We start from the raw sequence: 26,577 nt of genomic DNA on the forward strand, positions 1-26,577 counted from the left end.
AACATTTCAGTACAGCTGGAAATTCTAAAGAAATATGTTTTCTATTCAATAAATTTTAGTACCAAGCGTACCAATAACTCATCAAAATTGTGTGCATTGTTACATGGGAATCAAAATTGTGTAGACTCATTTATTTGGGTGAGAATCATGGTAAATATACCTAACGCTGGAAATTTCCAGCTTCAGTAATGCATGTATAAGTGAATGAAAGTGGTACACAGGTGCTTTGAATAAACATAAGGAGGAAAGTAAAGTGGGTTTGATACGATTCCATATAACATCATGAAAGTTCTTTTTTCTCTTGGAAAATGCCCATCACAGGAACCCATCTTAGTAACAATATCTTCAGGAGGAGAAGCAAAGCCCCCATCGATGTTATTGTTTCTTCCTCTAATCAATCATAGGACTACACGCAATATACCTTTACCTAGTCACGTCGCTTCCCACAGCACTGACTTCGCTTCCATCTGTTCCTATCTTTCTTGTCTGGATAAATTTAAACAGGGATTCTCGTAGGGAATAAGGCACAAGTAAAACTGATTTCTCAACAAAAGAACACTTGCCCTGATGGGAAAATGTGACCAACAAAGTTTGAACAAGGAAAAATGAAAGCTGCAAAGCAGCACGTACCTTTCCCGTTTGGTTGTTTCTAACCCTCTGCACTTTTCAAACATTGTATTCTTAGGGAAATGGAAAATGCAGTTTGCATTGTTACATGGTTCTCTTCCCCATCTTCTTCACCAATAGAACTGGCTGGTATGCAGATATTATTTCCAAGACATAAATATTACCAAAGATCTCACTTCAGCATATTTATCTAATCTGTGAAGTTTCTAACTGAAACAAAACAAACCACATCCACACTACAAAAACCCACAATTATTAACAGGAACAAACAAAATAATACCTAGGTTAGACTTAAAAGCATATTCCATTATATTCATAATGTATTAAATTGGCATTAAAAACATAGGAAAACCACTTACATTTATATTTTAATAAAGGATAATAAAAGCCAAATCACAGCCAACTGTTAAAGCTTTTTTTTTTTTTTAATTCTAGGGAACATATACTGAAAAAAACAAAACAAGAAAATCAGTTCAGGGGCTTCTTTCTGAACATATGATACCACAGTCTTTCCCATAGCATGCTCCTAAGCAATTCTCTAAGTCTAATCAATCACACAGGATACCGAACAGTGACAGTCTCTCACATTTGTTACTTATAACTGCTAAGTGGTCGATATCTAATAGTTTCATTTCTGGGTAAGAGAAAAAGCATTCTGGTCCATTAATTCACCTACTCGCTCCTGAAGGACATTAACCAACTCTGCTATTACAAAGACGTGAGTGTCATCAATGTCTTGAATGATGAACTTCTTCCCTAGGGCGTTTGACTCATCCAAGTACAGCAGAAACTGCTTCATGGCAGGGTCACTGCAGAGATAAACACACGATGATGAGACACCCTGTTGTCAAATTATACTGTGAACTATTAGAATTGAGCATGTAGAATTTTTAGAATACATTTAAAAGCTCTGAACTGTTACTCAATCCCTCACTCCCTCTCTGCCTCAACTGTTAACGATTTATAGACACAGCTTCATTTTAGAACTGTTGGTGCAAGTTTAAGAGAAAGAAGCCAGTAATAAAATTTTAAAAGAATAATTTCTTACTGACAAGTGAAAAAGTAAAGCAATGTTCAAAGCCTAGAATCACAAACCCTTTGATTTTAAAAATGAATTTCCTTACTTGTCCACGATCATTACATTTCAGAATCCAATAGCTTTCACTATCTTACCAGTGAAAGATTCATTTACAAAACCAGTTAAATAGTCCCTGTGATAAAGGAGGCTGTATAGGAAGAGTCAGATCTGGATTCAACCCCAGTTTTACCACTTTCTTATGTGACCTTGATATGTACTTCATCTCCCAAAGCCTCAAAGGGAGCCTACATAATAGAATTGTTATGGAAATTGAAGAAGAAAAATGCCAAGGGTAGTGTTTGGCTTGCAGTAGGTACTCAAGTTTTTTTCCTTCCTTAAAATTCTGAACCTCATAAGTCTGAACTATCACTCAGAATCTTTAAAGGAAATCCTAACAAAGTCTCTTCGAGAATACTGAGCTAAAAGAAGAGATCTAAATTCAATTCCATTTATTTGTGGTTTTTAGTTTGGAATGAATAGGACAGTCATAAGAGAAAGAGGGATACAATTTTGGATTTACAGAAATATGTCTCTTTCATAAAAACCCTGAATCATGACAAAGGACACTCTTTAGATCTAATATATAATAATGTGTTTAGCAAAAGATGAATATAAAAATGTCAAGTTGTGTACAGATTTTTTTTAATTCTTGGAGAAAACGTAATCTTGCATAATCTTTCGGTTTCCTGAGGACTGTCAACATTAATTACAAAGATAATTTAATTCAAAAGAAGTCAGTGTAATTTACTGAAAACAGTAAGTTTTCTTTCTTTCAAGTACAAACCAGGTGTAAGTGACGCTAACAAAGTAAAGGATTTAGTTCAATCACTAAATGAGTACAATTCACGGTATATTAACCATTAATAAAGTCAAGCTTTCCTGAAAAGATGATTTCCTTAATTACTTTCAAAAACTTACCATTAAAATGATTTATTAACAATTTGCTATGCTATAAAATGATGTGAATAAATAAATAGGTCTGCCCAAGTAAGAACTGATACAGATTTTAAATTTAGTTTCTAGTATGTTTGTTATCTCACACTCAGGTTCAGAACACTTAGGTTACACTTATCCACTTAGGGTTGGCAAAATTCAGTTAAATTCTACGGCTTCCAGAATTAGAATGACCAAACAAATGTGCAGAATTGATTCGTTCAGAAGTAGTAAATTTGCTATTTTACATTTGATTCACTCATTCAATAAATATTTATTGAGCACTTGTCATGTGCTAGGCACTATTCCAGTCCTGGGGATCTAGTGGTGAACAGAACGATTAAGAACCCTCCCTGTTACAGAGCTTACATTCTAGCGGCAGTACTATGATAAACAAAAAAACAGGGAAGGAGGATGAGAAATGGTAGTGACAAAAGTGATCGGATCTTGCAAGCTTAAATAGGGGACTGAGCAGGTGTCATCTGAACCAACACCAGAAGGAAGTAGTGAGCAAGCCATGTGGTGCCACTGGGGAAGAGCATCCTAGGCAGAGTGAACAGCAAGCCCAAGGTGGCTGGAGAAGGGGGAGTAGAGGGAGGTGAGGTCAGAAAGCTATAACTGGTCCAGATCACGTAGGGTCTTAGAGGTGATTTTATGGACTTTGGCTTTTACTGAGTGACAGGGTCTAACTTACAAAGGGACTTATATTTTAAGTGTAACGATCATACTGCCTGCTGGGCTGAGAAAAGATTGGGAGGTGGCAGAGGCAAGGGTGGAAACCGGGAGACCAATTAGAAGGTGACTGCAGTAATCCAGGCAAGAGACGATGATTTGGACCCAAGTGGTAAACAGTGAACATGATGAGAAGAGGTTGAATTCTAGACATATGTTGAATATAAAGTCAACATAATTTGCTGAGACTGGACTAAAGCTCTGAAAGAGAAGAATTAAGGAGACTCCCAGATTTTTGGTCTGAACAAATGGAAGGATGGAGTTGCCTTTATTGAGATGAGGAGGAATGTGGGAAGAGCAGGTTTGCTGGTAAGATTAAGAATTTGGTTTTAGGCACCTGAGATGCCTACTGGCAACTAAGTGAAGAAGTTGAGTAGGAATTCAGCATTGAAGTCCAAGTCGAAGAGTAAAAGTTGGTCATCAATGTATAGACAGTATTTATTTATTTTTTTATTATTTTGTTTTTGTTTTGTTTTTTTAAATTTTTTGTTTATTGCAGTAACAATAAACATTGTAAAAATTTTATTTTTTTTACAGGTTTATATTTTTTTTTACAGGTTTATAACATTGTAAAAATTTCAGGTGTACATCATTGTACTTCTATTTCTGCATGGACTACATCATGTTCACCACCAAAATACTAATTACAACCCATCACCACACACATGTACCGAATTATCCCTTTCACCCTCCTCCCTGCCCCCTTCCCCTCTGGTAACCACCAATCCAACCTCTGTCCCTATGTGTTTGTTTATTGTTGTTATTATCTACTACTTAATGAAGGAAATCATACAGTATTTGACCTTCTCCCTCTGACTTATTTCACCTTGCATTATACCCTCAATGTCCATCCATGTTGTCACAAATGGCTGGATTTCATCGTTTCTTATGGCTGAGTAGTATTCCATTGTGTATATATACCACAGCTTCTTTATCCATTCGTCCCTTGATGGGCACTTAGGTTGCTTCCAAGTCTTGGCTATTGTGAATAACGCTGCAATGAACACAGGGGTGCATGTACCTTTGCAAATTGGTGTTTTCAAGTTCTTTGGATAAATACCCAACAGTGGAATAGCTGGATCATATGGCAGTTCTATCCTTGATTTTTTGAGGAATCTCCATACTGTTTTCCATAGTGGCTGCACCAGTTTGCACTCCCACCAGCAGTGTATGAGAGTTCCCTTCTCTCCACATCCTCTCCAACACATGTTGTTTCCTGTCTTGTTAATTATAGCCATTCTGATGGGGGTGAGGTGATATCTCATTGTAGTTTTGATTTGCATTTCCCTGATAGTTAGTGATTTTGAACATCTTTTCATGTGTCTGTTGGCCATCTGTATATCTTCTTTGGAGAAATGTCTGTTCAGGTCTTTTGCCCATTTTTTAATTGGGTTGGTAGTTTTTTTGTTGTTGAGATGCATGAGTTCTTTATATATTTTGGAGATTAAGCCCTTATCAGATGTATGGTTTGCAAATATCTTCTCCCAATTGTTAGGTTGTCTTTTCCTTTTGTTGATGGTTTCCTTTGCTGTGCAGAAGCTTTTTAGTTTGATGTAGTCCCATTTGTTTATTTTTTCTATTGTTTCTCTTGCCCGGTCAGATGTGGTGTTTGAAAAGATGTTGCTAAGACCGATGTGGAAGAGCGTACTGCCTATGTTTTCTTCTAGAAGTTTCATAGTTTCAGGTCTTACATTCAAGTCTTTAATCCATTTGGAGTTAATTTTTGTGCATGGTGTAAGGTAAGGGTCTACTTTCATTTTTTTGCATGTAGCTATCCAGTTTTCCCAACACCATTTGTTGAAGAGACTTTCTTTTCCCCATTGTATGTTCTTGGCTCCTTTGTCAAAGATTAGCTGTCCATAGATGTGTGGGTTTATTTCTGGGCTTTCGATTTATAGACAGTATTTAAAGCCATGAGAATGCAGTGAGCACAGCTACAGAGAAGAGTCCAAGGACCAAGCCCTGGACACTCCAACATCAAAAGGTTAGGTAGAAAAGGATGAATCAGCAAAGGAGATTATAAAGAAGTGACCACTTAGGTAGGAAGAAAGCCTGAAGAGTCCCGAAAGCTAAGTGAACAGAAGACATGCAGAAAAGGGAAGTGATCAACTGTGTCAAATGCTGTGGGTTAATAGGTTTAGCAAGATAAGGACTAAGAGCTGACTACTGGATCAGAAAGTTACTGGCCCTTGGCAAGAACATTTTTGGTGGTCACAGGAGAGAAAGCCTGACTGGAGTGGGTTTCAGAATGGGAGGAGAAACTAGAGAAAGTGAATATAGACAAGTCTTCACAGAAATTTTTGCTACAAAGAGCAGGAAACTAGAGTGGGGGCTGGAAAGGGATGTGGGAGTCAAGAGTTTTTGCCCCGGGAAGGATGACAGCTTGTTTCTAATGCTGATGAGAATGATCCAGTAGAGAAAGAAAAATTGATAAAGCAGGAGAAAGAGGAAAACTGCTAAAAAGGTGACCTATGATAGGCAAGAGGAGCTGGGCTCCAGCTCCCGAGTAGAGAAGCTGGCTTTAGATGGGAGACTGGACCGTTCACCCGCAGTAACTGGGGGAAGGGAAGGGTACAGGGGCAGACTCAAGTGACAGACTTGGGGGCCTTCTCTTCTGAGTGCTTTTCTTTTCGCATTGAAAACAGGACGCAAGGTGAGAATCAGCTGGAAGTCAGGACAGGGAAGTTTTTTGAAGTAAGAGAGTTGAAGGTATGAAATACTGTATTTCATCCATTCTAAGAAGCACATTTCCCCCATTTTTTTTTTTTAAAGATTTTATTTATTTTATTTTTTCCCCCCAAAGCCCCAGTGGGTAGTTGTATGTCGTAGCTGCACATCCTTCTAGTTGCTGTATGTGGGACTCGGCCTCAGGATGAACAGAGAAGTGGTGCCTCGATGCGCACCCGGGATCCGAACCCGGGCCACCAGCATCGCAGCGCGCGCACTTAACCACCAAGCCATAGGGCCGGCCCTCCCCCCACATTTTAACATCTCCCAAACTGGAATGAGTCTTAAGCCAATGGCACGTTATAGTATAATTGGCAGTGATTTTTCTTAGAGGTACATAAAGTATCAGTTAAGCATTAAAATTGATGAAATCTTAGATTTGATGAAATATAACTGCTTTACATGGAAAGTGGGAGAATAAGTGGACTAGGAAATGTAGTAGGTTTGCTGGCTAGCATTAAGGGCCCACATGAGTTTAGCAGTCATGAATTAAAGCGAGACCAATCAGTATGCTTGTTATGTTTTTCTCCAGCCACTTAGAGCCACGGTGGTAAAGGTTCAGAGCAGGTAGAGAGCTGGATTGAACCAGATTTGGTCAGTGGGACTAAGGGAGGGGCAAGGGAGTTGAGGGTGTCTTTAACACAAGTATAATGAGGGACTGTGGAACCTAAGCTGGGTAAGGAGGAAAGTGAGGATGCTGGGGTGGTGAAGGACAGTGAAAAGGTGGGAAGATCAGCAGACTGTAGGTCTGGTAGAGTGAAAGAAGTCAGAGAGTTAGGGCATTAGAGGGGGTGAGCTGGAAAGAGGAAGTGGTGGTCAGAGTGAGACGGCCGAGAGATTTTGAAGAGATGGTGGCATTGGTAGGCACAGGCGTAGTTCTGACTAGGCGAATGAGTGGCTGTGACGGGGTGGAGGAGAAGCTCACTGGAAGAGGAGGTCGAGGAACTGACAGGACAGCACATTGAAAGAACTATCCACATGAAATCACTAAGCATGTGAAGAGAACTGCAGTGTCAGGGAGCCTTTAAGCAAAGACTTGGATGTTGTAGATGATTACAAAGAGCAGGGTTAGTGGGTGGTCTAGTCCGATAGGAGGAGATTCAGAACGGGGGTGGGGGGGTGTCTATGGAAGACGGAGGGAGAATTTCGGTAAGCGGCAATGAGGAGTAAGATGGATACCTATCCCATTTCTTGATGGTACAAGAGGTATTACAACAAAAAGTCACCACTTGATAGGGTTGTGGGCGAAGTAGTGTGCTAAGGAGAAAGCCACCTTTTGTTACAGCAAAAAAAAAAAAAAGGGAGGGGGTTGGGGCAAGGAAGAGGAAAAGTTCAGAGAATAGGCTGAGGACACAGGTGACTCTGCTGCTGCTCTCTCACTAGGTTCTAGACGACAAAGTGGAAAGAATGGGGAGGGGCAGTGGGTTGGAGATGAAAATAAAAAAGCGGATGTATAGAGCCATAGATAATTAGTGTCAAAGGGACCAGGGATGGCCTGGAAGTCTGTGGCTTTTTGGGTGACTGAAAATAGGAAATGTCGGGATAAAGGGCAGGAGAATGAGGGTCTCAAGGCAGATAATGATATGAGACTGAAAAGGCAACAACAGCCAGTGGAGAACGGGAGGGAAAATTTAAGCAGATACCAATGATGTTGTATTTCACATTTTCAGCAACTCCCTAATTTTGGCAATTACACAATAAAAATATAAATAAGAAATTTTTGTAAAGAAACGACACACTGTACACTGAGGAACCCGAGGTAAACAATTTTATCAGTTATTGACAAGTAGGCCGTGAAACATAAAATTAAAAAGAGCTTAAAGAGGGGCCAGCTCGGTGGCATAGCAGTTAAATTCTCGCGCTCTGCTTCCGCGGCCCCGGGTTCCTAGGTTTGGATCCCTGGCGCTGACCTACACACCACTCATCAGGCCATGCTGTGGCAGTGTCCCACATACAAAATAGAGGAAGACTGGCACAGACGTTAGCTCAGGGCCAACCTTCCTCACCAAAAAAACAAAAACAAAAGAGCTTATAGAGCAATTCTAGCAGGAACATGGGGGTAATGAAACAGGTTGAACAGGGTTCTGTCAGATGACATTACAGAAATGGTAAGGAGGAGGCCCACAGGACAGGGAACCCAGAGCTTCAGCTTCTCTAAAACTACCGTTTTCATGCGTAGACTTCTTAAAAACTCAGTTGTTTCCCTCAACTTTCCCATGCCTGTACAAATAAAAGGCGGGGGGTGGGTGGGATGGGGTGGAGAATAAAAGAATAATTTAAGAGTCAACAGGTGTAGGGGGATAGACCAAAACCCTCTGCTCTGGTGCTCTACAACTAGGCTGCTTCCTCCTTTCCCTGCAATCATGGGACCAGGGAGTACACGCCTTTACCTATCATGCAGTGACCGTGCCCACTTCACCCTCCACTATCACCCTTTTGTGACAGACTGCCTCAGGTCCCACAAGAATCTCAGTATTTTCTATAAAAATCATGGACTCAGAGGTTTCTTAGAAAGACATACTTTATGTGACAAGATGAACAATAGTTTTCTGTTAGTCCTTTAAAATAAATTTGGAGTCCAAATGTAACATAGTAATGAGGATAAATACAGACATTGTAAAAATTGCTGTCCAGAAGTGATATATTATCTTGTTACTGTTTGAGCTCAGTGCATTCACAGATGACAAAAATTTACTCTAGTAATTGCTGCTACCAGAGCTATTAGAGATAGTGAGGGTTAAGTGGTGATGAAGACTAATATCGTATCTCCAGAAATTTTCTAAATGCCATAATTTTACATAATTTCAATGAAGAAAAAGCTAAACAACTGAAATGAAGAAGTACCAGGGGACTCCTCTGTGCTTTGAATCATGTCAGTGCTTTCAAAATTTTTGCCATTGCATACTATCCTTGCTATTTTAGCCATCTCTCGTAACACCTGCATCACATATTACTTAATAGTTTTCTTTAAATTGCCTTTAAATCAATTAACTCTTAAGCTTAACTTCACCTGGTGGAAGATCACCAGTCATCTTGATGTGTTAATTGTGTTTTTTCCCTAGATAAGTTAAATTGGTCACATGAAAAGTATTTTTGTGTTCTACCCCCCCCAAATTTGTGTTCTACTCCAAATCATCTTGAACATCAGTGGCATTCCCCATACCTGGGGAAAGACTGCTGTCCAACAAATGAGAATGTAGAAAATGACTGGTCAGTGAGACTGAAATAACCACTTCTAATGTCAACTGCCTCAAACTTTTTGAAAGGAAATGGAAAGCTGTCAATTTGAGACTGAATTCTCAAACATGTACCTGAAATATAAACTGTAATGATTCAAAAAGACACTCAAAGTTTAAGGAGAATTTTGTTATGAAATGTGGAGAGCCTGGAATACATTGCCTGAATTCAGGGCTATTCTACTTCTACATGGGGAGAGTCTCTGGGAGAACCTACTGGCAAGAAAAAAACCAAACCAAGTGCCCACAACCATACTTGGTCCAAGTCCTGGGATCAGGGCCAGTGAGCAGGAAGAAATGTCTTTGCCCTGGAAATGTGAAGGGCAGATATCATCAATCAACCCCCTCCTGAAGAACCTTAGTGTTGCTCCTATAAAATATGATTCTAAAACGTATTTCCACCATGAGAGGTCTATTAGGATGCTGCAGTTAGCTGCAGCACAAAATTAACTGGTCAGTTGGATAAAGCTGTCAGCACTGTCCATCCAATTAGAATGATGATCTTGGCTTAGTCAATGGTAAACTATCCTTCTTGATAATAGTCAGCTAATAGATATAATTACTTAAAAATGTTAAAACTATTTCTCCATAAATTCTGTATGTCCTTAGAACAGAATGTTTTAGAAAATTGTTATTGAACGTGAAATGGCTTTGTTAAGTTTATTTCCCTCTTATAAGCATTTTCCAGAGTGAATCTGGGTTCTGTTCAGCCTGAGATACAGGTGCCTACCCTAGGATCCAGCATATTGGAGGAGCTCAATTTGCTACATGAGTAGGGTCTTAAGAGAAAGAAAGGGCCACCACAGTGGACATTAAGTTAATCAGAATGACAGGTCTCAATTTCCCAATATGACATACAATAGGTTTTATTGCTACAAAGACACAAGACTCTCAAGAGAGTACAGTCATGCATCGCTTAATGATGGGGACACATTCTGACAAATGTGTCATTATGGGATTTCATCGTTGTGCAAACATCACAGAGTGTACTTACACAAACCTAGATGGTCCAGCCTACTACCCACTAGGCTCTATGGTACTAATCTTATGGGACCACTGTCATATATGGGGTCTGTCATTGACCGAAATGTTGTTACATGGCACGTGACTGTATGTATCTCAGGCACCGTTCTGGGTGCCCGGGAAACTTCGGTGAATGTGACCCTGCTAAGCAGCAAAGGCTCACAAGGGATATATAAATGCTGTGAAAAAAACAGAATAATGGTTAGACTGGTTTTGCCTTAGTTCTTATTTGCTTTTCATATACAATATACGTTTAGAAGCCAAACCCATAAGGATAAGGCTGGTCTAATAATACCTATTTCTCCAGATTCTTTGTTATTGTGCTGTAAACTGGCTGCAATTTGCACCTGTACAACAAATATTCCTTGCAGAAGCATTTGCCAAACCAACTGTGGTAACTGTCACAGCAGAGATCTGCTCACACCTGGAACTGGACACACCTTTGTTGGGCATATGCTGCTTGTTTCCATAATTGCTATGGCTGGCTAGATCTGGGAAAATGCTTGGTGTGAGGCTGGCAGCTGATAGTGGTAGATCCCAACAAAGAGAAAGTTTTCACCAATCTCATTTTGACATAAAAATACAAATTTACAAACAAAAAACTTTAATTTAGCTTTAGATATTGCTATGTGATAAGCCTTGGGAGGAGAGAATCTTATTACATCCAAGTACCTTGATTTTTCAATTCACTGACAGTTAGGCCTAAATGGCCACAATTATACTCTCGTTTCTTGGATTCTTTCTTGTGGACACAAAACCAGTTAAAAGGAACTGATGGACGTGGAATTTAAATACGGCAGTAAGTGAAGCCATTCTAAGATAAGTGTCACATTAAGACTCCCTTCTTGAACCAGGTCATACATGTCTGAGAAGTATTTTGCTGGCTGCCTGGACTGAATGTGTAGAATAGCACTACCTAGGCTATTACAGATGACCTTGTATGGTAATGTGACTGGAATTCGAAGAGAGGATCATTGGGACAACGGAAGCAGTTTTAGGAGATCCTTGAGTGGTTTGCCTATAAACCCCACACTTACCAAATTCTGTACTCCAATACACCTAAATGCTTCCTACAATCTATGGATATTATAAGGTAATAAACAGACTTATGCAGATACCGTATTATTAACCATCTTCTCTTTGACATCAAATATAGACATGAGGGAAACTGAAGGATTTTTCCAATTAGCATCCTGTTATTTCTTAGGCCTGGAGCCTTTTTGGAAAATTTGTATCTTTGGGAAGACAGTTATCCTTTTGAAAAATTGTGAAGACTACACTTTCGAGTTCATCTTGAAGGGAAAAATTAGTTTTGCAAGGATACTATCCATCTGCAAAATAAAATGTAAGTGGTCCTGGTGCAAAACAACCCTCCATAGGGGAACTGACTATCAAATGTAAGCTGATTAAGTGCTTCTCAAACTTAAAACTGCACTGTGACAAGACCGTTTGTATGCACAATTCTGATTTAGATTTGGGAAATAAATTTTTCATTCCTAACAAGCTCCAGATGATGCTGTGGCTGCTAGTCTGGGGATGACACGGAAGAGCAAGATGACAGAGGGCCATTAGAGCCCAGGCAGACTCAGAGGCTTGATAACAAGCAGCAAGCTAGCAGAGAGGTTGCCCAATGAGAAAAGAAAACTTACACCTCAGTTCCTCTTACATACCGGCACTCTTTGTCCTTAAGGCTAAACTGAAAGCCTACCACCAAGATTTTAATGAGTCTCCCAGAGTTTTGCTCTTTAAAATGCAGCCCAGCCGTCATTTTTTTCAAATTAAAACACAGATTTAATACAATCTCAACCATCATTCCAAATGCATTATTTTAGAAATAGGCTCAATTATTCCAAGGTTATTCTCCAATAGACAACAATGACAAAGAAAAAAGGGGATGTGGGGTGGGACTGGGGAGAGTAGCAAGGGGAGTGCAACTATGTGATAAGAGAGTCATCATGCATCATTAGGGAATAAATAGTGTTGGACAATTACTCAGCTATCTGACCAAAAAAAAGAGCTAATAATATGCCCCTCCTCCCAATAAATTCTAGATGAAACAAAACATCAACAAAAACAAAAATATGAAAACCCTACAAGAGAGGTGAGCATTTATCAAATCCAGAGTGAAGATTACATTCAAGAGAATTGAAAGAAACAAAAGGGAAAAAAAATTGATAGCTCACACTGTGTGTGTGTATCTTCTGCATCCAAAAATAACATTAACAGACCAACCAGGAAAATGTTTCTATTAATTATGACAAAATAATAAGAAAAATATAAAAATTAGCCTAGAAGTCTTTTCCAAAAGATAACAGAACAGTGTGCTTAGAACTTCTAGGATCTAGACCCCCAACCCCTTTGCTTTCTTAAGTGAATATCTCTCTCCTCTCTACCAGTTTATTTTTATCAACATACTTTCTAGTCCTTCAGATTAAAACAACAAAAATAACAAGAACCAGAGTCTGTTAACCATACCCTTCTTCAGCCACCAACCTATTTCTCTATTCCTTTGCTCATTATCACAACAAAACTTCTCCAAATTGTCTCCACTTCCTTGCCTCCCTTTCAAAGCAGTCCAAACTGGCATCTATCCCCCCTCTCCATTAAAACAGCTCTCATAAAAATCAATGACCTCCAGTGTATCTTCGCCTTATTCCACCTCTCATCGCCACTTGACACAGCCCACTCACCTTCATGAAACATTCTCTCCCTTAGCTTCCCTCCAACTTAACTGGCTGTTTTCTTCTTAACTGCCTTTGCTGGTGTCTCCTCTACCCAAACTCTAAATCTGCACTACTCCTAAGAGAGCCCACTAGTCACATGTCACTACTGAGTACTTGAAATGTGGCCAGTCTGTGCAATGTGCTGTAAAAGTAAAATACACATTGGATTTTGAAGCTTTAGTATGAAAAAAGGCGGTACAAGTCTGAAGTGTTAGTACGGACTTTGAAGACTTAGAACATGTTGAAACATTTTGGATATATGAATTAAATAAAACATTAATTTCACCTGATTCATTTTACTTTTTAATGGGGCTACTAGAAAATTTAAGACTATGTATGTGGCTCACATTATATTTCTATTGGGCAGTGCTGCTCTAAATGCCAGAAGTATCTTGGGGTTTGGTCTTGCTCCTTCCTCAGCCTTGCTATCACAGTAAACAGTACCATCATCCATACAATGGCTCATATTAGAGGCACAGAAACTGGGAGATCACGATTTGGCCACCCTGAAATATGTCTCTTTACCTTGATTGTTTTCTCTGACCGATATTTGGCCTCCCCCACTAACTGCCTAAAGAATTTAACATCAGTAACTCCTTCCTGGAGTTACTATCTGATGGCTGTAATACAATGTAAAATAGATGTTACAATAGGAAAGGCACCAACAAGCCCATCTTATCAAAAATTCTGTCTCTCCCAGCCCACATTCTCTAGGTGGCCCTGCAAAGAGTTGCCAGACAAACATTTACATTTATAAGGGAAATCCCCATTTGTAAAGGTATCTCCCACTCTGTACTGGGAAGTGTGGGGATAGCCTTGTCTCTGTAGAAACTCTTATCAGTACGGAAGGAAACAACTTAAATCTACATACTTTTGATTCCTGTGATTTCTGTCTCTCCAGACACATTCTCTATAGGTGGCCCTGCAAAGAATCATCTGACATTTACATTTCCCTCTCCATGTAAATTGTCTTCTTCCCCTCTGAAATCGCAACCCCCCCTACCCCCAACATCCTCCTTTGTCTTTAGCTGAAGATAGTATTTAAGATGAGAATCACTGCTGGTTTGTTGAGAAACTCAGTTTCCCTGGTTTCTCCCATGTATACATGTTATTAAACTTGCTATTATTTTCTCCTGCTACCCTGTCTTTTAATTATTTGGCCAGCCATAAGAACCTTAAGGGAAAGGGCACAGGGAGATTCTCCCTCTTCCCCGACAAAACGTAGACAGCAGTATTTTCAGACAATGGGAATGTCCACAGGGCAGGATTCCCAGATGAGACAGAACTGTTTGGTGGAGCAAACAAACAAGCAGAGACTGAGCAAGACTGGTCCAGTAGTTCAGGTTTTCAGACTGAGTGATAACTAAGCCCTACATTAGCTTGCTTTGAGGAACTCAACTCGGCCCATTAAAGTTTCTAGTTTTGCCTCTGGAATGTGTGCCTAGTTTAAGAAACCTTCAACTGGCTCTCCTGTTTTTCTTTCTCTTTTTAAAAGACCATAGTCTGTGATGGTGAAGACTCAGGCAGACCCTAAAATTCTAGTCAACCCCTGATGGTTTGAGAACACAAGCACTGTTCCTCTAAAGAGGATTAATTAACAAATATGCTGCCTCTGACCAAAACTTGTTGGAAATAATGCCAGTTACATCAATTCAACAGAGGCACTGAGATCTGGCACCAGGAAGAAACACAGCAACAAAACCTGTCCCACTTGTTATTAAGAAAAATGAAGTTGAGAAAATTGAAAGACTTGGTTCATACAGATCTTAAAACACAAATGGATTTTAGAAGATGTACACATGTAAATCCAGATTTACTATGTAGATTTAAAACTCCTTAAGTATCAAAACTACTAACCATTCTATAAGCACTCCTTTCAGGACGTTGACCATCTTCCCAGGCAGAAGGTGCAGACGACCTTAAAAATGCTAACAAAAGGGATAAGGTGACATAAAATTCAAAAGCATCAACTTTAATACACTCTGGTGACCTCTGAAACAAGGCGAAATATTAAATGTCAAGACTAAACATTTAAATTTATGAAAGACACAGGGCTAAGATTAAGAAAACATACAGATATTGTAATCTTTTAACAAAATTAAAATGAGTCTATTTGGAATACTAATAAGCATAAATCTTACTTGCAAACAAATTCTACCCACTGTCAATCCTACCGTGTGCCCAACCTAGGTTTAAAACATGTCCGTTAGTGAAAACATTTCTTTTCCCATCCAAAAGTATGATAAAAGAGAAGATCCTGGAGGCAAGAATCACAGAACGGTAGCTCTGACAGGGGCCTTAAAAATTATATAGTGAGCCGGACCATCTGGTTTTACAGATGAGATCGAGCCAAGAGATTAAGCTGTAGCTCCCGGGAAACAAAACACAGGAGGGTGCAATTCCAGTCTCCAGATCTTGTGTCCTTTCACCAAATAATCACGTTCCCCGTGACTTGCGCTTGAAGGCAGGGAACCCACCCAGCGCACGCCAGAGTGACCCTTAAACTTCTACACCTGGGCGCGGGCAACGCCTCCCCGTAGGAAACGCACAGCTCAATGGTGCGGGACGGCCGCCCGCCTCGTCAGGAAGGGCCAGGAGAGGGTACAAGACACCACCACGAACCCCACAACCTGGAGGACATGCTTCTGAGTCATTTCTCGCTCTCCACTCTTTCTTCGAGACCCCTCCGCCTTCCAGATACCCCACTTTACCCTCTTACTCCGAGAGCCGACGCCACGCACCTACGCCCACAGACCCAGCAGCGTCTCGGCGTCGCCGACAAAGTGCGCCTGCGTCGTCTACGTCATCGCGTCTGCGTCTCTCTTGTGGGTGGAGCGCGCCGGCGGGAGGCGGGGCGCGGGCTGGGCCGAGGGGCGGGGCGAGGTGGGGGCGGGGTCACGTACCGCCAGTCACCAGGTGGAGGGCGCGGGGTGGGAGACGCTGAGAGCGGTGGGCTCCCCACCTACGGGATCCGCGGTGAGCGGCGTGGGCGCGCCGAGTCCGCGTGCCGGCAGGTAGGAAGGGGAGGCCGGGCTCGTGGGGGCGGGTGAGGGCGCCGGCGAAGCCGGGCACGGGGGGTAGTGGGGAGGGCGGCGACGGGGCGCGGCCGGGGCGCCCCCGCGAGGACGCGGGGCCCCCGACTGACCCGCCGCCGGGCGTGAGGGCCGCTCGCTCAGCGTCAGCAGCCGGACTCTTCTTTTCCGGTCACAGCCGTTCTTTAGTTCCTCTCCGAGGCCCAAAGAGCACCTGCCGGTACCATCAGCCCGGGCGGGGTACTCACGGAGAGATGAGGACCAGGAGGTGGAAACAGTCTCCCCATTCACATCGGAACCTTCCAGACCGCAGCTGCTAGCTCTGCCCTGGGGGATTGAATAGATTGAATACTGATAGGTCTCTAAGCCCGGTAACGGTTATTCTAAAGTGAAAGACCCCAGGGGGTTCCAAAATTAATCCCTTCCCCAGATTCTGACCTGTAGTCTCGTAGAGCTCTCTCTTTCTCTAATTGTTTTTACCAGTGGAGATGTGAGGTTCTTGCTTTCTGTGCCTTGGGTAAATTGTGCTTTCCCAATTGAGCTTACGCTCCTTTTTATTTCTTGTGTTCATGTAATTTACGAACCTAGTTTTTCCATTTATTTCCCTCTTTATTCCTCAAATCGTTTTCCTCCCGTTGGTTTCCATATTGTTGAGCACGCTCTCTCTCTCTTTCTTTGATCTGCCCCAAGTATAGTTCCTGCCAAGTATCTTTTCTTTTTTTCTTTGTTGGATGTATCCTCCTCCTTGACCATCTCAGCAGTTCCATTGCGTTGAACCTCCCACTTTTGTGCTCCAGGTGCAGGCCTCATGCCTGCACCTTAATAACCTGTGAGTACTCTCAAGTCCACCTTTCAAATTGAAGTAGTTCTCATTTCATCCTCACGTCAAAACCTGCTTTCTTCCTGTGTTTTTCTGAATCACCCAGATTTGAAACCTCCATCCAATTATTCAACAAACATTTTTGTGGGCCTAATATGTGCCAGACACTGTGCTAGACACTGGAGACACAGTGGTGAACAAGCAACTAATTATGGTGGAAAAGAGAGACACTAAAATGAGTTAACAGGAAGGTATCAGACAGTAATGTGATAAAGAGACTGGAAGGGCTGCTTTGGTTATGGAGGTGTCAGAAATGGCCTTCAGTTCATGCAGATTTCTTTTTTTTTTTTTTTTTTTTAAAGATTTTATTTATTCAGTTTTTCCCCCCAAAGCCCCAGTAGATAGTTGTACGTCATAGGTTCACATCCTTCTAGTTGCTGTACGTGGGACTCGGCCTCGCGTTGGACAGAGAAGTGGTGCCTCGGGGCGCTCCCGGGATCCGAACCCGGGCCGCCAGCATCAGAGTGCGCGCACTTAACCGCTAAGCCACGGAGCCGGCCCTCATGCAGATTTCTGAATGAAAAAAAGTGACTTCTGTACACCAGCAGTAACCAGCTAGGAATTTTAATATAAAGATACTATTCATAACTGTATTGAAAACTAAAGGTATCGAGGAATAGATCAAACTAAAGCTGTATAGTCTTTTAGGGAGAAAATTATAGTGCTCTATTGAAACAAAAAAGAAGACCCAAGAAATGGAGAGATATACCATATTCATGGATGGGAAGACTCAATATCATAAAGATGTCAGTTTTCCCCAATTTTACAGATTCAGGGCAATTCCAATTGAAATTGGTATATGTTTTTTCGTGGAACTTGACATGTTGAGCCAAAAATATATATGGAAAGATAAAGGACCAAGAATAGCTAAGTCAATTTTGAAGAAAAATTTTAAATAAAGTCCCTTCCTCCCAGATAGCAAAACTTAATATAAAGCCATAATAATGAAGACTACTGTCTTAATTACTAGTATTGGTTCAGGGATAGAAAAGTAGACTCATGGAACAGAGTAGAGAGCCTAGAACCACACCCATGTACATATGGGAGTTTAGTATACCACTAAGTGGTACTACAAAGCAGGAGGAAAAGCATAGACTGTTCAGTAAATGATGCTGAGATACGTGATATCCATATAGAATAAAGACAAAATTAGATTCCTGCTTCACACCATTCACAACAGTAATTTCCAAATGGATTAAAGACCTAAGTGTGGAAGACACATCTGTAAAATATTTAGAAAAAAATATAGGAGGCTATATTGTCTTTAGGAAAGATTTCTTTTGTTTTATTGGAGTTAAATATACATAACATAAAATTTACTACCATTTTAACCACTTTTAGGTATGTAGTTCAGTGGTATTCATATTATTGTGCAGCCATCACTACTGTCTAACTCCAGAACTTTTTTTCTTTCTGGGAGGGATTTCTTAAGGTACGAAAAGCACCACTGAGGATGCTATTGCATTACTCCAAATGAGAGATGATGGTGACTTGAGCTAGAGTGGTAACACTGAAAACGGAGAAAAATGGATGGATTTGTGATATGTTTTGATGGCAGAGAACAGGAATTGTGCATGGTTTAGATATGAGGTGAGGAGAAAACAAAGAATCCAGAGCAACATCCAAGTTTTGCTTGAGCTGTGTGGTAGGTTATTTACATTTATCATCAAAGGGTATTTACCGTTTGTTTGGTGGTGATGGGGAGGATGAGTGGAGGAAGAGTTTGGGGAGACAAAGAATTCTGTTTTGTCAGTTGAGTTTGAAAGGCCTGTTGGGCATCCAAGTGGAAATATTCCAGTAGCTGTTGGATAGATGAGTCTGGAAAGATTGTGGCTGGAGGTACAACTTTGGAATCTCTGGCATATAGATATTTAAAACCGTGATTTGTTAGAATTAGATTTGGCTGCATTTCTGCACACAGAAAATATAAGGTAATAATGGCTTAAGTATGCATATGATTCCATAGGTAGGCAGGCCATGGCTGGTATGGCAGCAGCTCCATGATCATCAAGGACTTGGACTCTTCTGTCTTGCTATTCTGCCATCCTTAGCATGCTGCCTCATCTCAATCTGATAGTTGAGGTGGACACTTTAATTCCAACTGCCACCTGCTCCTGGGAAGAGAGAAGAGGGAGGGTTGAAGAAAGACACATACTATTCTCTTTAAGGACACTTCTCAGAAGTTGCACATGACACATCCACTTATGACCCCTTAGCCAGTTCTTAGTGACCACACTTAGCTAGAAAGAAAAATAGACAATGTAGTGCTTATTCAGTTATTTGTGTGCCCAGTTACATTTCAGGAGTTTTATTAATAAAAACGAAGGGGAGAATGGGCGTTTAGTTTCAGTCTGGTTTCTTCTCCAACCAGGGCAACGACTCTACCATTATGAAGGCTCCGGTTGTTAAATGTAATGGAATTGTTGATTATTTGTTTCATTTGGTATTCATAATCTCTCCTTTTTTACTTTCTGTGTCCTTCTTCTTAGTCTCTTAGAATTTCTCCTCTGTTTTCTACTTAAAATTAGTGTTTCAGATTTAATGTAGTCACAGTCATAATCCAAAGGCTTTGTAAAAATAGAAATCGACAGGCTGACTTTAAAATTATGTGGAAGTGAGGGGGCTGGCCCGGTGGCATAACAGGTAAATTTGCCGGTTCGGATCCTGGGCGCGGACCTACGCACTGCTCATCAAGCCATGCTGAGGTGGTGTCCTACATAGAGCAACTAGAAGGATGTACAACTATGACATACAACTATCTACTGGGGCTTTGGGGAGAAAGAAGGTAAAAAGGAGGAAGATTGGCAACAGATAGCTCAGGGCCAATCTTCCTCAAAAAAAAAAAATTACTGGTTTGTCCTGTCCTTTAAAAAAAAAATAATAATAATATAGAAGTGCCAAAGACCTAGAATAGTCAATCTTGAAAAGGATCCAAAGAACTTACACTACCTAGCTGCAAGATTTATTGTAAAACTACAGTAATCTATACAGTGTGGTATTTATATCAGGATAGACAAATAGATCAATGGAATGGAGTACAGTCCAGAAATAGGCCCATACTTCTATAGTCAATTGATTTTCAACCAAGGCACAAAGCCAGTTCAATGAGGAATGGAAAATCTTTTCAACAAATGATGCTGGAACTATTGGATATCCATATAGGAAAAAAAAATGAATCTCAACTCCTGTCTCACCCAATACACAAAAATTAATTTGAGGTGGATCATAGACCTAAATGTAAAGGCTAAAACAAAAATATGTTTTAGACAAACTTATATTCTCACAGGAAAATATCTGTGACTTTGAGGTAGGCACCAGTTTCTAAGGCAGGACACAGAATGCAATAACCATAAAAGAAAAACTTTTAGATGTTATGAAAATTAAACCTTCTGTTCATCAAAAGGTACTTCTAAGAAATTCAATAGGTGAGTCCCAGGCTAGGAGAAGATATTTTCAGTATATATGTATGTACATATATCTGATAAAGGATTTGTTTTCAGAATGTATAAAGAACTGGTAACTCATTTAAAAAACACAAACAATCCAATTTAAAAATAAGCGAAAGAACAGACTTCACAGAAAAATAAATGTAAATGGCTAACATGAATATGAAAAAGTGCTCACCTCATTGGTTTTCAGGGAATTGCAAATTAAAACCACAAGGAGAGGCTACGATGTACCAGCTAAAATCAAATGGGCAGACAGCATCAAATATTGGCGAGGTTGTGGAACAACTGGAACCTCATACTCCTGCATTACTGGTTGCAGTGTAAAATGGTACAATCATGTTGGAAAAATATTTGGCACTGTCTTATAAAGTTAAACATATATCTGCTCTGTGACTCAGCAATTCCACTCCTAGTTGTTTATCCAAGAGAAATGAAAAATATGTCTACAAAAAGACTTGTATCAGAAGGCTCACAGTGGGGCTGGCCCTGTGGCTTAGCGGTTCTGGTGGCCCGGGTTCTTATCCTGGGCACGCACCAGTGCACCGCTCCTCTGGCCATGCTGAGGCTGCGTCCCACGTACAGCAACTAGAAGGATGTGCACCTATGACGTACAACTATCTACTGGGGCTTTGGGGAAAAAAAAAAGGAGGAGGATTGGCAATAGATGTTAGCTCAGAGCCGGTCTTCGTCAGCAAAAAGAGGAGGATTAGCATGGATGTTAGCTCAGGACTGATCTTCCTCACCAAAAAAAAAAAAAAATGCTCACAGTGGTCTGCGGTAGGCAGAATACTGGCCTCCCAAAGATGTCCATGCCCAAATTCCTGGATTCTGTGAATATGTTACATTACATGGCAAAAGGGACTTTGCAGATGGAATTAAGGTTACATATCTTAAGATAGGGAGATTATTTTAGATTATCCGGGAGAGCCAAATGTAATCGCATGGATCCTTAAAAGTGGAAGAGGAAAGCAGAAGAGTCAGAGATTTGGCAGTGTGAGAAGGATAAGCTGTTGCTGGGCCTGAGATCTAGGGGACTACCTGTAAAGACCAGAGAGAGGCCTCTGAGAGCTAAGGGTGGCACCCAGACAACAAGTGGCAAGGAAACGGAACCTTAGCCCTACAGTTGCATGGAAGTGAATTCTGCCAACGACCTGAATGAGCCTGAAAGTGGAATCGCCCCCAGAGCTTTCAATAAGGGATGCAGCCCTGCTAACACTTTGGTTTCAGCCTTGTGAGACTTTGAGCAGGGAAATTCAATCTAAAATAGTGCCTAGGGATCTGTATTTTAATAATCTGCAGACAATCCTAGGATGATATTTTGAGAAACACCGTTTTATAAACCATTTTTCAATAACTTCATCCAAAACTATGGTTTCAATTACTAGTACGTGCTAATGACTCATAAATCTGTATCTATAGCTTAGACCTCTTTGCTGAGCCCACATAGCTTAATGGACATCTTACAGAATATTTTACAAGAACCTTAATCTCAGCATGTTGAAACTGGGAATTCATCCTTTTCCTCAAATCCATTTCTTTTCCTTTATTTTCCTATTTGGTAAGTATTGTCCCTATATACTCAGTAAAACCAGAAACTGGGAATCATAATTGTCTCCTCCCTCTTAGCCATTCTCCTTATCTCTTATCCAATTGTTTATTAGATTCTATTCTCTTAGTACCTCCTTAAGTCTGTTTCTTCTTGATCATTCTCAGAGCCACTTCCTTAATTCAAATACAACTTTCTCTCTGATTATCCTTAAAAGCCTCCCTATTCGTTTTCCCCATGTCTACCTCTAAAAAAATTTTTTTATTGTGTTACTCCATTTCTTAAGGTTAATCTCCCAACAGCTTCCCTTAACTCAGGGTAAGCTTTAGACTGCTTAACTTAGCTAAAAATGACGTTCATGATCTCACTAGCCCCTGCCTTCAACACTCCTCTGTTAGTAATCAACAGCATGAGTCATATTAAAATCAGTGAGGAAGAGAAGACCTGAAAAACACTATCAGACAATGAACAGACATTTGTAGAACTCTCTACCCAACAGCAACAGAATATACATTTTTTTCAAGTGCATCAGGAACATTCACCAAGATAGAGCATAATCCTTGCCATAAAACAAGCCAAGATTTAAAAGAATTGAAAATATACAAAGCCTATTCTCCAGCCACAATGGAATTAAGCTAAAAATCAATAACAAAGATATCTGGAAATTCCTAAATATTTGGAAATTAAGTAACACACTTCTAAATATCCCATTAGGAAGAAGGACCTGGCCACCCACTTCCAAAAAAATTGGCCATGAAAACCCCATGAATAGCAGCGGAGCATTGTCTGTAGCACTGGAAGACGAGAGGGTGGCACAAAAAAAAGATCAGGCAGGTTCTGCTCTGCTGTACATGGGGTCGCTAGGAGTCATAATCGACTTGACAGCGCTATCAACAACACAGACATCCCACGGATCAAGGAGGAAGCCTCATAGTGAAATTAGAAAATATTTTTAACTGAATGAAAGAAAAAACACTCAGCATATCAAAATTTGAGGGATGCAGCGAAAGCAGTGCTTAGAGGGAAATTTTTAGCATTAAATACTTATATTAGAAAGGAAGAAATCTTAGATCAGTAATCTTAGCTTCAATTTTAAGAAGCTTGAGAAAGAATAGCTAGTTGAAATGAAAGCAATAAAGACTAATAAAAGAGCACAAACCGATGAAATTGATAATAGAAAAACAAGAGAGTAATTCAATTAAACTAAAAGCTGGTTCTTTGAAAATATCAATGAAATTGATAAGCCTCTAGCCAGAACAGCTAGGAAAAAGAGAAGACGCAAATTGCCAAAATCTGGAATGAAAAAGAGGACATCACTTTAGACCCAAGACCTTAAAAAGATAATATGGGAGCACTACTTAAAACCTTTTAAGGGAGAAGAATGCCAGTTCTACATAAACTCTTCCAGAATATAGAAGAAGATGGAACACTTAGCAAATTATTTTATAAGACCAGTGTTAACTTGATGTGAAAATCAAAGTAATCACAAGAAAACTATCGATTAATATCTCTCGTGAATAGACAATAAAAACCTCTCTGGGGGCCAGCCCCATGGCCCAGTGGTTAAAGTTCTGCATGCTCCACTTTGGTGGCCCAGGTTCCAGGTTTGGATCCCAGGCGTGGACCTACACCACTTGTCAAGCCATGTTGTGGCGGCGACCCACGTATAAAATAGAAGAAAATGGGAACAGATGTTAGCTTGGGACAAATCTTCCTCAAGCAAAAAAAAAAAAAAAAAAAAAAAAGAGGAGGAAGATTGGCCATGGATATTAGCTCGGAGCTAATCTTCCTCAAAAAACAAAAAACACAAAACCTCTCTGAGGTACCTCTATATGAGGTCGATCATGCACACAAAAATTAGTAAGGCTATAGAAACTTAATAACACAATTAACAAGCTTGATATAATAGATATACTAAATTCTACCCATAACAGAATAAGTTTGTATGATACATTTATAAATATTGACTGCAACCAGGTAACAAAGCAAGTCTCCACAATTCCAAAGAATCTATGTTGTATAGCACAATGAAAAGATAATCTTTAGAAATTTCATGTTTGGAAACTAAAAACAATCCTAAACAATCCCTGGATTAGAGGAAATTGCAGTGGAGATATCAGGACTCGTGAAATTGAGGTAAAGCAAAATTTAGAGGGAAATTTATAGCCTTAAATGTGTTTATGAAGGAGCAAGAAATGCTCATAATATATTAGGTAAGCATTATTGAAGAAGTTAGGAAAAGGACAGAGTGAATCCGAAGAAAGAAAGAAGAAAATAATGAAGAGCAGAAATAGAAAACAAAACACAGTAAAATAGAGATGATCAGCAAAACCAATAGATGATGAAAAATTAATAAGCCATTTTTTCTATTAATAAACTTCTAGGTGACTGCTTAAAAGTAAAAAAGAAGAGGCCAAATAATGCTAGGAACAAGAAAAGGTAGGCAATTTTAGGGATAAAACATAGGAATAGCATGAACAACTTTATGCTAATGATTCTGGAAACTTAAATGCCTATTTTCTTGAAAAGTAGATATTATCAAGACTAATTCGAGAAGGAAGAAAATTGAATAAACCGGTAATTACAGAAATAAGTGACTCTAAAGGAGAGACACATTAGCAACCAAATGCAGTTTGTGGATCTTGTTTAGATCCAATTCTAAGAAACCAGTAGTGGAAAACAAAAGAAAAGTTTATGAAATGATTGAAACACTCATCATATATTTGATGATACTAGGGAATTATTTTATTTTTGGGCACATAATGGTGGTTAATTTTTCTTTTTGTAGGCGATGCATACTAAAGGGGTATTTACAGGCTAAATGATACCACATTTTGGATTTACTTCAAAATAATGGAGTGTTGTGGTGGAAAGTGATATGGGTTACAGTGTAGATTGCTCTGTTCAGTACAATAGCCACTAGCCATATGTGGCTATTTAAATTAAAATTAATTAAAATTTAAAAAGATAAAAATTTCAGTTCCTCAGTCACGCTAGCATATTTTCACACTAGTAGTGCAGATATAGGAAATGTCTATCATGCAGAAGCTCTGTTGGATAGAGCAAGAATAGATGACACAAGATTGGCCGCATGTTGATAGTTTTTGAAGCTGAGTGATGGGATTCATTTCATTATTCTCTGTACCTTTGTATACATTTGAAATTTTCCATTAAAGGAAGAAACAAAAAACATGCATGACCTTTGTGAAGAAAATTACAAAAGATCTAAAAGAGACTTGAAGATACACTTTTCATGAATGGAGGGACTCCGTATGAGATCAGTTCTCCCCAAATTAATCTGTAAATTCAGTTCAGTTCCAATCAAAATCCCAATAGCCAAGACAATTCTGAAAAGAATGGGGGTGGGTGTGCTCACTCTAGAAGTTATCAAGGCTTATTTTAAAGGTATAGGAATTAAGAAAGATGTGATAGCGTTGTTGCATGGTTAGACAAATAGATTAGTGGAACAGATTTGTCCAGAAATGGACCCTAGCTAGATTAGACCTTGGTGTATGGAGGAGTCGTTTCTAATCAATGGGAAACTATGGTTTTGTAATAAATGGTCTTGGGATATTTGGTTTTAAGAATATGATGATCTGATTTTAGACATTCTAGGTTTTAGGTGTTAGTGGTGCTTCAAAGTAGAAATGTGCATTAGGCAGTTGAATATGTGTCTGAAGCTTAACAGAGAGACCTGGGTTAGTTATAGAGATTTAGGAATCATAAGATATAGGTAAAGCTTTGTGAGGAAAACACTGAAATTACTCAGCCAGAGAGTGTAGCATGAGGAAAAAAGACAACCACAGATGGAACCTACTGGAACACTAATATATAAGGGCTGGGTGGAGGTGGCAGAGCCAACTGTAAGCTCAGTAAGGGCAAGGGGCTATGCTGCCTTATTCACATCTCAAGTTCCTCTCCCTGACTGGTGATGGGTGCTCAATAAATGTTTGTTGAATGAATAGTGGAATAGAGCAGGCAGAAATGTGAGAATAAAACTAGAAGACAGGGTGTCGTAGCAGCTAGAGAAGGAGAGAGGACGGGAGTAGTCACGTGCTTCAGACAAAACAAGTCAGATGATGATTGGAAAGTGGATTTCGCAACAAACGTCGCTCACTGGTGACCTTAGGGATTGCTGTTTCAGTGTTGGCAGAAGACAGACTGGGGAGAGAATCTTAGGAAGGGGAAGGGGAGAGAATAGGCTGTAGCTGGAGGTTACTTGATGGAGGGAGGGTTGTTTTTGGTTTTCCCATCGTTGGTTTTTTGTTTTGTTTTTGTGTTTTGATGGGAGAACTTTGGACATCCAGTATTTAGGGGAGAGGAGCAGAAAGAGCTGAAAGACAGAGTCTGGAAGGGGAAGAGAGAAGATCTAGAACATAGGGGGTACATTTCCCTTTGAGAAAGGAGTGAGATCTTTTCCTCAGAAACAGGAAAGAACAATGCAGATAAAGATCCGTGTGGAATCTGGAGTTTACATTGCATTCTGCCCTGGTTTTAGGAGCACCTACTTCACTGCAGCCTTTGTGTAATTTTTACCATTATCCTTATGTCTCCTAGAGAAGTTGCAGCAACCCATTAATCAAGTCAGACA

At 40.0% G+C, this 26,577-nt stretch overlaps 2 protein-coding genes across 6 annotated transcripts in view; one reads left to right on the top strand and one right to left on the bottom strand.

Annotated features, from left to right (window-relative positions):
- Window positions 1-977: 977 nt before the first annotated feature.
- GTF2H5 (general transcription factor IIH subunit 5) lies at window positions 978-15,873 on the bottom strand. Of its 4 annotated transcripts, none has more exons than XM_004440710.3 (3): window positions 15,821-15,873; window positions 14,937-15,007; window positions 978-1,436 (listed from the first exon to the last, which is right to left on the bottom strand). In XM_004440710.3, the coding sequence occupies exons 2-3, from the start codon at window positions 14,969-14,971 to the stop codon at window positions 1,256-1,258; spliced, it is 216 nt and encodes a 71-aa protein (XP_004440767.1). In that variant the 5' UTR covers window positions 14,972-15,007; window positions 15,821-15,873; the 3' UTR covers window positions 978-1,255. The 4 variants fall into 4 exon arrangements, with proteins under 4 accessions (XP_004440767.1, XP_087281211.1, XP_087281213.1 ...); XM_087425085.1 differs by having other exon boundaries at window positions 15,791-15,851; XM_087425087.1 differs by lacking the exon at window positions 15,821-15,873 and adding an exon at window positions 15,799-15,819.
- Window positions 15,874-16,004: 131 nt separating this feature from the next.
- Window positions 16,005-26,577, top strand: part of SERAC1 (serine active site containing 1) — a 64,972-nt gene continuing 54,399 nt past the window's right edge. For both annotated transcript variants that reach the window (XM_004440709.3, XM_087425089.1), the window contains exon 1: window positions 16,005-16,093. The gene's annotated coding sequence lies outside the window, so the exon portion shown is untranslated. The remainder of the gene's footprint in view (window positions 16,094-26,577) is intronic.

This window comes from Ceratotherium simum, chromosome 38, assembly GCF_057802395.1.
Source record: "Ceratotherium simum simum isolate JZ-2026a chromosome 38, ASM5780239v1, whole genome shotgun sequence".
Classification (NCBI taxonomy): domain Eukaryota; kingdom Metazoa; phylum Chordata; class Mammalia; order Perissodactyla; family Rhinocerotidae; genus Ceratotherium; species Ceratotherium simum.

What these genes read in the sequence shown, in the direction of transcription:
- GTF2H5 (XM_004440710.3), bottom strand. Translation starts at nt 14,971, where the DNA reads ATGGTCAACGTCCTGAAAGGAGTGCTTATAGAATG. An exon ending in AAAGGAGTGCTTATAGAATG is followed by an intron (nt 1,437 to 14,936) that starts GTTAGTAGTTTT and finishes TTATCTCTGCAG; the next exon opens with TGACCCTGCCATGAAGCAGT.